This window comes from Callithrix jacchus, chromosome 12 (genome assembly GCF_049354715.1).
Source record: "Callithrix jacchus isolate 240 chromosome 12, calJac240_pri, whole genome shotgun sequence".
In the NCBI taxonomy this organism is placed as follows: Eukaryota; Metazoa; Chordata; class Mammalia; order Primates; family Cebidae; genus Callithrix; species Callithrix jacchus.
The window spans coordinates 95105906-95119037 of NC_133513.1; the positions used below are offsets into that span (position 1 = coordinate 95105906).

Consider the following 13132-nt stretch of genomic DNA (forward strand, 5'->3'; position numbering starts at 1 on the left):
TTGACCAAGATGGCGATACGCGTGGGACCGGAAAGAGCTTTTAGATTTCCCGTCTACCCTACCTCTGAAGCGGAGGTGGGACTGCCCTGTGGAGCCCCACCCTTTCCGCTATGCGACCGCGCGGCGCAATGACGTAATCAGGCCCTCCCACTGCCCCTGTTGGGTTCCTGAGTCGTGCTGCGTCGACAACGGTAGTGACGCGTTTTGCCCGGAGCATGGCGGACGCCGGCTTGCGCCGCGTGGTTCCCAGCGACCTGTATCCCCTCGTCCTCGGCTTCCTGCGCGATAACCAACTCTCGGAGGTGGCCAATAAGTTCGCCAAAGCGACGGGAGCTGTGAGTCCCGGGCTTGGGACGGGAAGCGGGCTGGGTCATGACCACAAGGCTTTAGGCCCTGACGTGCTTGGGTTTCCAGGTGGGGAAGACTGTGGGGTCCGCCAGTCCAGTGTCTGCAAGGCCTTTGCGCCGACCGCTCAGCAGTGACCAGAGAAAGCCTGGGGGCCTCGGTCGCTCGTCTTCCACCAGGTCTTACTAGATAGCGCAGAGTCTTGTTGCTTGTTTCTTGTGAGCCATACAACAGCGGCAACGTGGGAGCCTCGTGGCCCGAAGTCACATGGCTAGCATAGTGCAGCTGGGAGCTAGCGCCTTGTCCCACTGAGGACGTTGGTTCTTAGGCGTCTGGTTCTTCTGGGGGGCTTTTCGTTGGCTGAGGTAAAGCGCGATTTGACCTTACCCTCAATCGCATTTACTGGGATTCAAAAGCAAGTGAAATTGCTTTAGAATAAAGATTGGGATTTTCGTTAGTAAAGAAGAAAATGAATGAAAGTAGGAGCAGAGTTTTGTTTTGAGTTACACTGATGAGAATTGAGCGTCATATACAGCCCTACCAAGCAGGCATGGTAGTGGGCTTGGAGCTTTGGCTAATAGAATCCAACCTAAGTTTGGGACCAGGCTCTGTTACTTTTTAGATATGTGACCCGGGCAGCTTACTTAACCTTTCTGAGTCTTTCTACAGGGATGTCATCATCCACTTCATAAGATTTTGGTGAGTTTCAGTAAGATTATGTGTAAGAGTAGCAATCTCAGTGCTTGTGCCGAGGAATCTTCTAAAAGTGAAAGTTGTACCATAGTTACGGCAATTTAGGATGCGCCAACCAGGAATGTGAAAGATATTTAATCTCCATCAACGGATATCCCTGCATGGAAGACACCTTGAGAGAAAAGAGAGGGGGTCCTTTGCAAGGATGATAGCAGGACTAAGAAGGATGGCTTGCACTTTTAGCAGATCAGGCTGCAAAAGCAAAGAATCAGATCAGCCTCAGAAAGAACTTTCTTAAGCTGGGACAGGCTGTCATGTGATGTAACTGCTTTCGTATTGGAACTGTTTAGAGTTGACTGTTAAGTGACTGCAAAGAGTGCTTTCACAGTGGACTGGATGGAATTGGACATTTAAGAATTAGGATTCTGAATGGTTTTATGTGAGAAAAACTAATCTTTTGTGAAGAGTTTACAAAGGTTCAGATACTTAGCCCTTTACATGCATTTTTTCTTTTTGAGACGGAGTCTGGCTCTGTCACTCAGGTTGCTCACTGCAGCCTCTGCCTCCTGGGTGCAAGACATTCTCCTGCCTCAGCTTCCCAAGTAGCTGGAACTACAGGTGCTTGCCACCATGTGTGGCTAATCTTTTTTGTATTTTTAGTAGAGACGGGGTTTTGCCATGTTGGCCAGGCTGGTCTTGAACTCCTGACTTCAAGAAATCCACCTGCCTCAGCCTCCCAACTGCTGGGATTACAGGCATGAACCACCATACCCGGCCAGCATGCCTTCTCTTATCCTCTCAATAACTTAAATGAGATGTGTAGTATTATCTCCATTTTATAGAGAAGAAAATAATCTCAGGGAGATTAGGTAATTTGTCCTAAGATAAGTTCACATGTATACTGACTGATCCTGAACTCTTTTGTACCACAGAGTCTCACTCTGTTGCCCAAATGGGAGTGCAGTGGCGCAATCTTGGCTCACTGCAACCTTCGTCTCCCAGGTTCAAGCGATTCTGTGCCTCAGCCTCCTGAGTAGCTGGAATGTCTTGGAGTTTTTTGCATCAGTTAATGTTCTGTATCAGTGTAATTAATAATTGAATGAAATTCTTTTTTTTTTTTTGCTGTCATTGTTCTTGAGACAGGGTCTCTCTCTGTTGCCCAGGCTGGAGTGCAGTGATGTGATCACAGCTCAGTGCAGCCTCAAACTCCTCAGCTCAAGCAGTCCTCCCATCTAAGCCCCCCAAGTAGCTGGGACTACAGGTGTGTGCTACCACACCCAACTAATTAAAATTTTAAAATATATATATTTTTTAAGAGATGGGGGGTCTCAGCTGGGTGCAGTAACTCACACCTGTAATCCCAGCACTGTGGGAGGCTGAGGTGGGTGGATCACCTGAGGTCAGGAGTTTGAGACCAGCCTGGCCAACATGGTGAAATGCTGTCCCTATTGAAAATACAAAAAATTAGCCAGGCGTAGTGGCAGGCACCTGTTATCCCAGCTACACGGGAGGCTGTGGCAGGAGAATCACTTGAACCTGGGAGGTGGAGGTTGCATTGAGCCTCATTGCACTCTATCCTGGGTGACAAGAGTCAAACTCCATCTGAAAAAAAAAAAAAGAGAGAGAGAGAGTTGGGGGTCTTCCTGTCTCGCCCAGGCACTCCTGTCCTTAAGTGATCCGTCTGCCAAAGTGTTAGGATTATAGGTGTGAACTACTGCGCCTGGCCTGGATGCAGTTTTTTTTTTTTCTGAGATGGAATCTTGCTCTGTCACCCAGGCTGGAGTGCTGTGGTGCGATCTCCACCCACTGCAACCTCTGCCTCCTGGGTTCAGCGATTATCCTGCCTTAGCCTCCCTAGTAGCTGGAATGACAGGCGCATGCCACCACGCCCAGCTAATTTTTTGTATTTTTAGTAGAGACGGGGTTTCATCATGTTGGCCAGGCTGGTCTTGAACTCCTGACCTCGTGATCTGCTGAGATTACAGGCATTAGCCACTGTGCCAAGACCCCGAATGCAATTTTTTACATTCAGTACAGTACTTACCAGCCTTCTCTTGGAGGTTTGTTTCTTTCTTCCTTTTTTTCTTTTCTTTTCTTTTTTTTGAGACAGTCTTGCTCTGTTGCCCAGACTGGAGTGCAGTGGCACAATTTGGGCTCACTACAACCTCAGCCTCCCAGATTCAGGTGATTCTTCTGTCTCAGTCTCCTAAGTAGCTGGGATTACAGGCTCCTGCTACCACACCCAGCCAATTTTTGTGTTTTTAGTAGAGATGGGGTTTAACCATATTGGCCAGGCTGGTTTTGAACTCCTGACATCAGGTGATCCACCTGCTTTGGCTTCCCACAGTGTTGAGATTACAGGTGTGAGCCATGGCACCCAGCCTAGAGGCTTGTTTCTTTTCTTTTCTTTTTTTTTTTTTTGAGACGGAGTTTTGCTCTTGTTACCCAGGCTGGAGTGCAATGGCGCGATCTCGGCTCACCGCAACCTCCGCCTCCTGGGTTCAAGCAATTCTCCTGCCTCAGCCTCCCAAGTAGCTGGGACTACAGGCGTGCACCACCATGCCCAGCTAATTTTTGTATTTTTAGTAGAGACGGGGTTTCACCATGTTGACCAAGATGGTCTGATCTCTTGACCTCATGATCCACCCACCTCGGCCTCCCAAAGTGCTAGGATTATAGGCGTGAGCCATCGTGCCCGGCCAGGCTGGAGGCTTGTTTCTAATGATTTGTTATTATAATCCACATTGCAGCAAACATATTTTTGTATTAGTGTTTGTATTCTCATGTAATGGATAAGATTACATTCTTAGATAGTATATTGATAGAGTGAACCTTTTATTTTGGCAGGGGGCTAGAGATGGGGGTCTTGCTATGTTGCTCAGGTTGGTCTTGAACTCCTGGCGTCAAGTGATCCTCCTGCCTCAGCTTCCCAAAGTGCTGGGATAACAGGCATGAGCCAGTATGCCCAGTCAAAAGTGATTTTTTTTTAAGATGGAGTCGCTTTGTATCGATAATGAAGAGAAAAGAAATAAAAAAATTAAAAAAAAAAAAGGCATTGTCGTTGTTGTTCCCCAGGCTGGAGTGCAGTCTTGGCTCACTGCAGCTTCCACCTCCTGGGTTCAAGCAATTTTCCTGCCTCAGCCTCCCGAGTAGCTGGGATTACAGATGCGCGCCACCATGCCAGGCTAATTTTTTTATTTTTAGTAGAGATGGGGTTTCACCATGTTGTTTCAGGCTGGTCTCGAACTCCTGACCTCATGATCCACCCACCTTGGCCTTCCAAAGTGCTGGGATTCCAGGCTTGGGCTGCTGTACCTGGTCGATTTTTTTTTTAGGACTTTGATAAATATAGATTGGCAGGCAGGGGGTTAGATGGTGCCATAAGCATAGGAATAGCCGAAGTTTTTTATGTCAGAAATTGGGAAATGCACAAATAGAATATTTTTCTCTTAGTTTATGCAAGCAGCAAAAGTCTTATCAGGATGTAACATTTATTCCAAATTTAGTAGGTATGTATATAACAAGCCACATTTAATGAAAGCATAACTAGGATAAAATAATTTCCTTACCTAGCTCTTTTTGTTCTTCTACAGACACAGCAGGATGCCAATGCCTCTTCCCTCTTAGACATCTATAGCTTCTGGCTCAAGTAAGCCTTTCCTGTTCCACTTTGGCTGTTTTCTCCCCCAAGGTCGGTTGGGCTGTGTTTCTTGGTTTGGGAAGATTCCAATCTCCTAGAAATTGGTCTAATCTACCTCAGCAGGTCTGCCAAGGCGCCAGAGCGAAAGTTGCAGGCAAATGGACCAGTTACTAAGAAAGCTAAGAAGAAGGCCTCATCCAGCGACAGTAGTGAGGACAGCAGCGAGGAGGAGGAGGAAGTTCTAGGGCCTCCAGCAAAGAAGGCTGGTAAGGCAGAGTAGCCAGTGGGCTTGATGGTGTCAGGAAAAGAATTTACAGCCTGCTTGTCCTATATAGCTAATACTGGGACCTGTGCTTTTGTTCAGCTGTATCTGCCAAGCGAGTTGGTCTGCCTCCTGGAAAGGCTGCAGCCAAAGCATCGGAGAGCAGCAGCAGTGAAGAATCCAGTGATGAGGAGGAGGAGGAGGACCAAAAGAAACAGCCTATCCAGGTTTGCAGCTTTGGGAAGAAAAAGGGATTTAAGAATTGGAAAGGAAGAAACCTAAAATTGTGGCCTCTAGCTTATAACCAAAGGTTGATGGTGGTAGTACAGAAGGTGATTATGAGGAAGAAAATCTGGGGATTTTCAGGAAGCTGATAAAAGTATGAGATCTGGAAGAGATGTGTGAAGTCGGACTTGGAATCCAGAGGAAAAATTAAACCCATTCTGCTTGAGGAGTTTGGGTTCCTCTGGGACACTATTCAGGGATCCAAGAATAAGATCCCTGGATGAGCCACCAAAGAACTTAGTGTGTTTTCTTGGAAACTTTGGCAGGAACAGGGCCAATATATCAATGAACTTTTTTTTTTTTTTGAGACACAGTTTTACTGGAGTGCAATAGCGTGATCTCAGCTAACTGCAACCTCTGCCTCCCGGGTTCATTCAAGCTATTCTCATGTTTCAGCCTTTCAAGTAGCTGGGATGACAGGTGCCCACCACCAAACCCGGCTCATTTTTGTATTTTTAGTAGAGATGGGGTTTTGCCACTTTGGTCAGGTTGGCCTCGAACTCCTGACCTCGGCCTACCAAGGTGCTGGAATTACAGGCGAGCCATAGCACCCAGCCAACTTTTCATTGTTTATTTTTGTTGTTGTTGTTTCTTAAGAGTTTTTGCCCTTTCCATATCCTGTCCTTAGTTTACTCTTATTCTTACTGCTCCATTAGGCCCCTAAAAATAAAAGGAACCTAGGATGCCCTTTGGGTACCAGAAGCTTTTGCTGATTCCCCTCCTTGTGTTTTTCCTAACAGAAGGGAGTTAAGCCCCAAGCCAAGACAGCCAAAGCTCCACCTAAGAAGGCCAAGAGCTCTGATTCTGATTCTGACTCTGACTCAAGCTCCGAGGATGAGCCACCAAAGAACCAGAAGCTAAAGATAACACCTCTAGCAGCTAAACCTCAGGCTAAAGCCCCACCTAAACCAGGTACTGTTTCCGTTCCCAAGAGGCTGGGCTGGGGACTAGATTTCTCTGGGGGCTGGTGTTAAAATTGCTGATTTGTCACGGGTGAAATGGTACTGTTTGTTGAACTGGAGGCATTGATTAAGTCTTTTTATTATAAAGCTCTTTCACTAATAATAAGATTTCATAGGAGCTAGTAAATAGAGAAACAGTTACTGCAGCAAGGGAAAATGTATTTTTTTAAAATGATATCCATTTGGCATTTTGTGACATTTCATAAACATTTTATGTACTCACACATCCCATTCCACTGTGACCACTTATGTATCTATTTGTTGTGCTTTTCACTGCCATTTTTGCTCCTCTACGTTCATTCTGTGAGACAAATGAGAATTTTTCTTTTTTCTGTAACTTGTGATGAGGGTTAGGTTTTGATTTCTCTGAATGGAGGTTGAAGTGAAAGATTTTAGAGGGCATACTTATTTATGTGCTCTTTTTAATTTTTTTTAAAATCCAGTCAAATTTAGCAGTGGGGGGTTTTATACCAACTTTAGTGACACTGATGTTAATAAGTTCTGATAACCCACTACCATTGGACCCGCCTGAGCTTTTTTTTTTTTTTAAGACAGTTTTATTCCTGACGTAGGATAGGAAAGGCATCCTTTGATGTGGTAAACCATGGCATGCTCCCTGATGGCTGCTCTAAAGTTAAAAGAATTGGTGAACTCCTAGCCAGGTGCGGTGGCTCACCCCTGTTATCCCAGCATTCTGGGAGGCCGAGGTGGGTAGATCGCTTGAAGTCAGGAGTTCAAGACCAGCCTGGCCAACCAGCCTGACCAACATGGTGAAACCCTGTCTCTGGTAAAAATACAAAAATAAGGCGGGCATAATGGTGGGTGCCTGTAATCCCAGCTACTTGAGAGGCCTAGGCAGGAGAATGACTTGAACCATTGCACACCAGCTGTGGGACAGAGCTAGACTCTTTAAAAAAAAAAAATTGGTGGACTCCTAAGTTCTGTGCTTATAGGAGGGAGGTTTTTCATGATCCTAACTTGTCCTGAAACTCCTTACTCTTTCTTTTTCTTGGGTATTCCAGCTCGAGCAGCACCTAAAGTAGTCAATGGTAAAGCAGCCGGTAGTAGTAGCAGCAGCAGTGATGACTCAGAGGAGGAGAAGGCAGCAGCCACCCCCAAGAAGGTCTGGGCCATAACTTCTGTCGGGGAAGAGGTGACCAGGGTGGGATGTGTGTGTGTCTCCATTCACTGGCAGGATTGGTTGGCTCAGCATTTTCCTGTGGTAATCAATTTTCTTTCTAATGCAGACTGTACCTAAAAAGCAAGTTGTGGCCAAGGCCCCAGTGAAAGCAGCTGCCACCCCTACCCAGAAGAGTTCCAGCAGTGAGGATTCTTCCAGTGAGGAGGAAGAACAGCAGAAAAAACCCATGAAAAATAAACCAGGTGACCTGACATGGGGAGAGAAGCCGTATGACTGTGGGCAGGGCCCAGTTGCAGTAACTACCTGGACCTCTCCATAGAGCTACTTGAGCATCCCCGTGAGATGACAGCTAGCTTCTCCTAGAGCTGGTGATCTGGAAAAGCAAGGAGGAATTGGCAGTGCCTTGTATAACCTAAACTCAGAAGCGACACCGTGTTCTGTTAGAACTGAGTCACTAATTCTGGCCCATACTCAAGTGAAGGCAAATTAAGCTTCATTTCTAGAAGGAAGTAGTATCAAAAAATTTGTATACATATCTTAAAACCGTCACATCGTCCCTTTTACACAGGTCCGTATAGTTCAGTACCCCCACCTTCAGCTCCCCCACCAAAAAAGACCCTGGGAACCCAGCCTCCCAAGAAGGCTGTGGAGAAGCAGCAGCCTGTGGAAAGCAGTGAAGACAGCAGCGATGAGTCTGGTAAGTCAGAGGGATGCAGCCTCCCCTCAGCGTGGATCTGGAGGAGGGAACGGGGAATAAGGGAGAGAGAAAGGCTTCCATCCCTCCATTGCTTTTTGCTTAAAGCAAGATAGAGTTAAGGCTCTGTGTGTGTCTTCACATTCTTTTTATTGCTATCCTGGTTGGGTTGGGACCCTGGACCCAGCATAATGCTACAGGTTATTCTTAGATTCAAGTTCCGAAGAAGAGAAGAAATCCCCAGCTAAGGCAGTCGTGTCTAAAGCAACCACTAAACCACCTCCAGCAAAGAAAGCAGCAGAGAGCTCTTCAGACAGCTCAGGTAAAGCATATGGAGGCCCTCAGTTCAGTGAGATGCTCTTAGGCAGCTGCTAAGGGCTTCCCTGAATCTGATTTGGGGAGCTGTTGATTCCATCCCTTCTGTGTCTAGACTCTGACAGCTCTGAGGAAGATGAAGATCCTTCCAAGCCAGCTGGTACCACCAAGAATTCCTCACATAAGCCAGCTGGCACCACCAAGTCACCTGCAGCAAAGCCAGCTGCAGCCCCTAAGCAATCTTTGGGTGGTGGCCAGAAGCCTCTCATGCGAAAGGCTGACAGCAGCTCCAGTGAGGAAGAGAGCAGTTCCAGTGAGGAGGAGAAGACAAAGAAGACAGTGGCCACCACTAAGCCCAAGGCGACTGCCAAAGCAGCTCCACCTCTGCCTGCCAAGCAGGCTCCTCAGGGTAGTAGGGACAGCAGCTCTGATTCAGACAGCTCCAGCAGTGAGGAGGAGGAGGAAGAGAAGACGTCCAAGACCGCAGTTAAGAAGAAGCCACAGGAAGTAGCAGGAGGTGCAGCCCCTTCCAAGCCAGCCTCTGCAAAGAAAGGAAAGCCTGAGAGCAGCAGCAGTTCTTCCTCTGATGACTCCAGTGAGGAGGAAGAAGAGAAGCCCAAAGGCAAGGGCAAGGGCACTCCAAGACCACAAGCCCTCAAGGCCAGCAGCACCTCTGCACTGACTGCCCAGAATGGAAAAGCAGCTAAGAACAGTGAGGAGGAGGAAGAAAAGAAAAAGGCAGCAGTGGCAGTTTCCAAACCAGGTTTGTACCCAATGAACATGCCCTTTGGGTTTTGTCCCCTCAAATCAGGATGGGATATACTCTTTGAGGGTAGGGTAGTGAGAGGAGGCCCACCACTGGGCTTCCAGTTGGGGAAACCTGGGAGGACGAACAGGAAACTGATCTCTCCCTTTTCTTTTTTTTTTGAGATGGAGTCTCACTTTGTCACCCAGGCTGGGGTACAATGGCATGATCACAGTTTGTGCAGCCCCAACCTCCTGGGCTCATGTGATCTTTCCACCTCAGCCTCCTCAGTAGCTGGGACTACAAGCATGCACCACCATGCCTGGCTGATTCTTTTACATTTTGTAGAGACAGAGTCTAACTCTGTTGCCTAGGTTGATCTTGGTTTCCTGGGGTCAAGCGATCCTCCTACCTTGGTGTCACAAAATGCTGGAGTTCCAGTTGTGAGCCACTGCCCCATGGCCTGAGTTTGGCTTTTTGTTTTTAGGTTCATTAAAGAAGCGGAAGCAGAATGAGGCTGCCAAGGAGGCAGAGACTCCTCAGGCTAAGAAGATAAAGCTTCAGACCCCTAACACATTTCCAAAAAGGAAGAAAGTAAGTTGTCTCACTTTTCTCTTAGGAGCCAGGTTTTTAAAAGTAGAATAATCGGCCGGGCGCAGTGGCTCACGCCTGTAATCCCAGCACTTTGGGAGGCCAAGGTGGGTGGATCACCAGGTCAAGAGATCGAGACCATCCTGGTCAACAAGGTGAAACCCCGTCTCTACTAAAAAACACAAAAAATTAGCTGGGCATGGTGGCGCGTGCCTGTAGTTCCAGCTTCTCAGGAGGCTGAGGCAGGAGAATTGCCTTGAACCCAGGAGGCGGAGGTTGCGGTGAGCCGAGATCGTGCCATTGCACTCCAGCCTGGGTAACAAGAGCGAAACTCCGTCTCAAAAAAAGTAGAATAATCTAGGATCATCTTGACAGCTCTGCCTGGCGTGACCTGGCACATGTACACATGCGTATCACTCAGGAGAGCTGTTACATGATCACTCTGTCTTTAATTTCCTACTTCATTCTTCTGTAGGGAGAAAAAAGGGCATCATCCCCATTCCGAAGGGTCAGGGAGGAGGAAATTGAGGTGGATTCACGAGTGGCAGACAACTCCTTTGATGCCAAGGTGAGAGAGAGATCTGTGCCATTCTTGGGAGGGAGGGTGGTAGTGTCAGAGAGCACAGCTCTTGATTCCGGTTGGTGGCAATCCTCTCTGGGTTCAGGTTACCTTGAGTAGGGAGTAGAAAGAAAAGAAGTGACAAGGCCCTGGCATGGTCCTTCTGTGTTAACCTCCTCTCTCTACTTAACTAGCGAGGTGCAGCTGGAGACTGGGGAGAGCGAGCCAATCAGGTTTTGAAGTTCACCAAAGGCAAGTCCTTCCGGCATGAGAAAACCAAGAAGAAGCGGGGCAGCTACCGGGGAGGCTCCATCTCTGTTCAGGTCAATTCCGTGAAGTTTGACAGTGAGTGACCTGGGGCCATCTTTGGCGAAGCAAAGGTGATGGTCAGAGACCACTCACTTTCTCTAGTGGACTTGGGAACCCTCAGCTCTCCAGGTGAGGGTCTTGATGAGGACAGAAGTTTAGGGTAGGTCCTAAGACTTTACAATGTAACATCCTTTCTGGTCCTTTTCTGTGTTACCTAGTTTTGTACAGACTTGGTTTTGAGTGTTAAGTAGCAGGGACAAAATAAGGGAATGTTATTTTTGCAGAAAATTCGTTTTCATTGTCTCCTTCCTTTTCTGTGAAAGTCCTCATTCTAGAAATTTGTATATTTTATATTAAATCATTTTCTATTGATTTTTGTTGTGATTTTCAAAGGTGGATTCCTACAGACAAAAACTTAGCTATGCCCAAGACATAGTAAAGGGTCACAGGTATGACTTTTTATAATTGGAAGAAAATTCTGCCTTTGTGAGTGCACATGTTCACATTTCATCCATCTTTCCCTCAAAACCCTAGCGAGGGGTATTAAAGAATGGCTGATGTATATGCAATGTCATATTAAGCATGCACTGTGTATTTCATTCTCATTTATTGAGTCTGGGACTGAGGTTTTTAGCCAGCATGGACCTAACCTACTTTTTGGGATAAAATTTACTGTTTTGTTACAGGCAAACTTCTGGTGTGGTATGAATGCCGTGGGTCATTCTGAATATTTTTTTTTCTGTAATTTTATCATTACATGATGTTTGTAATACATGCTTTGTTTTTTTAATTTGAACGCAAATTTTTCTACTGTTGATACACATTTTTTGACAACTTGACCCTTCCTAGTATTGAGTACTAAGTTGAGGACTGCATCATATTTCACAGTATAGAGAACAAAATGACATTAATTTGAAAAATACATATCACTTGGCATTGCTGTCTTGGTTGCAGTGGTGACATAGAATTGGTTTCATTAATTCCTACATGGTTGAGAATCAAGAAAGTGGGGAAAAGAAAAACTCAATCCTCAGGAGGAAGGTAGGTTATATTAGATGAATTTATTGGTATTCTCTGTATGTGCTAATCGGGTTGAAAGAACCTTACAGACGAGGCGGGCAGATCACGAGGTCAAGAGATGGAGAACATCCTGGTCAATATGGTGAAACCTCGTCTCTACTAAAAATACAAAAAAATTAGCTGGGCGTGGTGGCGCACGCCTGTAGTCCCAGCTACTCGGGAAGCTGAGGCAGGAGCATTGCTTGAAACCCGGGAGGTGGAGGTTGCAGTGAGTCGAGTTCGCGAACCTGACAGAGCATATTACCTGATAAACTTGAGTGGAGTGGGTTTGGGAGAACAAACTAACAGGATTATTGTGTCTCTTACTTAGTTGGTACATGGGTCTCGTAGTTGGTACGTGGGAGCAATTGATGTGCCCCCTTCAGAACCTTAACTGTTAGTAATAGTGGCAATAACAACACAAACCAGTGACCGGAAATACAGCTCTTAGGCCAAGTTGGCCTGTGGGTATGGCTGCAGGAAGCGACTGATCAGTGGTGGTACTCAGCCAGAACAAGACGGAGAGGGAAGAGTCCACAGCTTTGTGGAGGCTAAAGTGTTTGGGTGGTAGGAAAGTGTGCCCCAAGCCTTCATGGATGATTTGTAGGTCTTAAGGTTAGTCTCCTCTTGTTTGGATTCCACACTCGCTAAATAACCTGATAATAACCTGGTTTTCCATGTAACTGCCTCTAGAAGAAAATGTACTGTTCATGCTGACACCGATATTTCAGTCTGCATGGTAAAAGTTCTACATCTTACTATAAAATAATAAACTGGCTGGTTTATAATGTGTCTTGGGAGTTTATTATTGTGAGTCTGAACCCCTTCTTCTTCCTACTCAAAACAGAACAACTTTGGTGCCAGTTAGAGGACTGGGGTCTGGACCTGTGACTTCACTGCAGAGGCTTTTTGGCAGCAGCTTGCAGGGTTTTCTTGGCCACAGCTTGTCTCATGGTGCCTTTTCCAGGCTGTACTGCAGCCTGTGCATTGTCCAAATTGGGGGTTGGCAAAATGGCCTATGGGTCAAATCTAGCCCATGGCTTGTTTTTATATTACCTAAGAGCTAAGGAAGGTTATTACATTTGTAAAGGTTTTTTAAAAAGATAGATAATAGCCGGTGTGGTGGCTCATACCTGTAATCCCAGCACTTTGGGAGGCTGAGGTAGGTGGATCACCTGAGGTCAGGAGTTCCAGACCAGCCTGACCAACATGGAGAAACCCCATCTCTACTAAAAATACTAAATTAGCCTGGCATGGTGGTGCATGCCTGTAATCCCAGCTACTTGGGAGGCTGAGGCAGAAGAATCACTTGAACCCAGGAGGTGGAGGTTGTGGTGAGCCGAGATTGTGTCACTGCACTCCAGCCTGGGCAAAAAAAAAAAAAGACAGAGATCTTATCAATGGCCCACAAAGCCTAAGACATTTAGGATGTGGCCCTTTACAGAAAAGGTTTGTGCCAATCCCTGGTCCAAATCAGTGATTCCTAAGACATAATCTGAAAATTAGAGTCATCTGGGGGACTAAAAACATGG

At 46.5% G+C, this 13132-nt stretch overlaps 1 protein-coding gene across 14 annotated transcripts; it reads left to right on the plus strand.

The window, feature by feature from the left end:
• Window positions 1-193: 193 nt before the first annotated feature.
• Window positions 194-12392, plus strand: NOLC1 (nucleolar and coiled-body phosphoprotein 1). 14 transcript variants are annotated; one of them, XM_035268888.3, is made up of 13 exons: window positions 194-335; window positions 4632-4687; window positions 4799-4944; window positions 5043-5167; window positions 5966-6137; window positions 7210-7340; window positions 7435-7570; window positions 7897-8025; window positions 8234-8344; window positions 8453-9100; window positions 9570-9676; window positions 10149-10241; window positions 10427-12392. In XM_035268888.3, exons 1-13 carry the CDS (start codon window positions 216-218, stop codon window positions 10583-10585), a joined length of 2133 nt encoding a protein of 710 aa, XP_035124779.1. In that variant the 5' UTR covers window positions 194-215; the 3' UTR covers window positions 10586-12392. The 14 variants fall into 14 exon arrangements, with proteins under 14 accessions (XP_035124779.1, XP_009008441.1, XP_035124780.1 ...); XM_009010193.4 differs by having other exon boundaries at window positions 7210-7310; XM_035268889.3 differs by having other exon boundaries at window positions 4802-4944.
• Window positions 12393-13132: the final 740 nt, after the last annotated feature.

Excerpts from the sequence above, each read along its gene's own strand:
- NOLC1 (XM_035268888.3), top strand. The coding sequence starts at position 216 with ATGGCGGACGCCGGCTTGCGCCGCGTGGTTCCCAGCGACCTGTATCCC. Across the intron at positions 6,138-7,209 it reads TAAAGCCCCACCTAAACCAG|CTCGAGCAGCACCTAAAGTA; the intron begins GTACTGTTTCCG and ends TGGGTATTCCAG. Across the intron at positions 9,677-10,148 it reads CATTTCCAAAAAGGAAGAAA|GGAGAAAAAAGGGCATCATC; the intron begins GTAAGTTGTCTC and ends ATTCTTCTGTAG.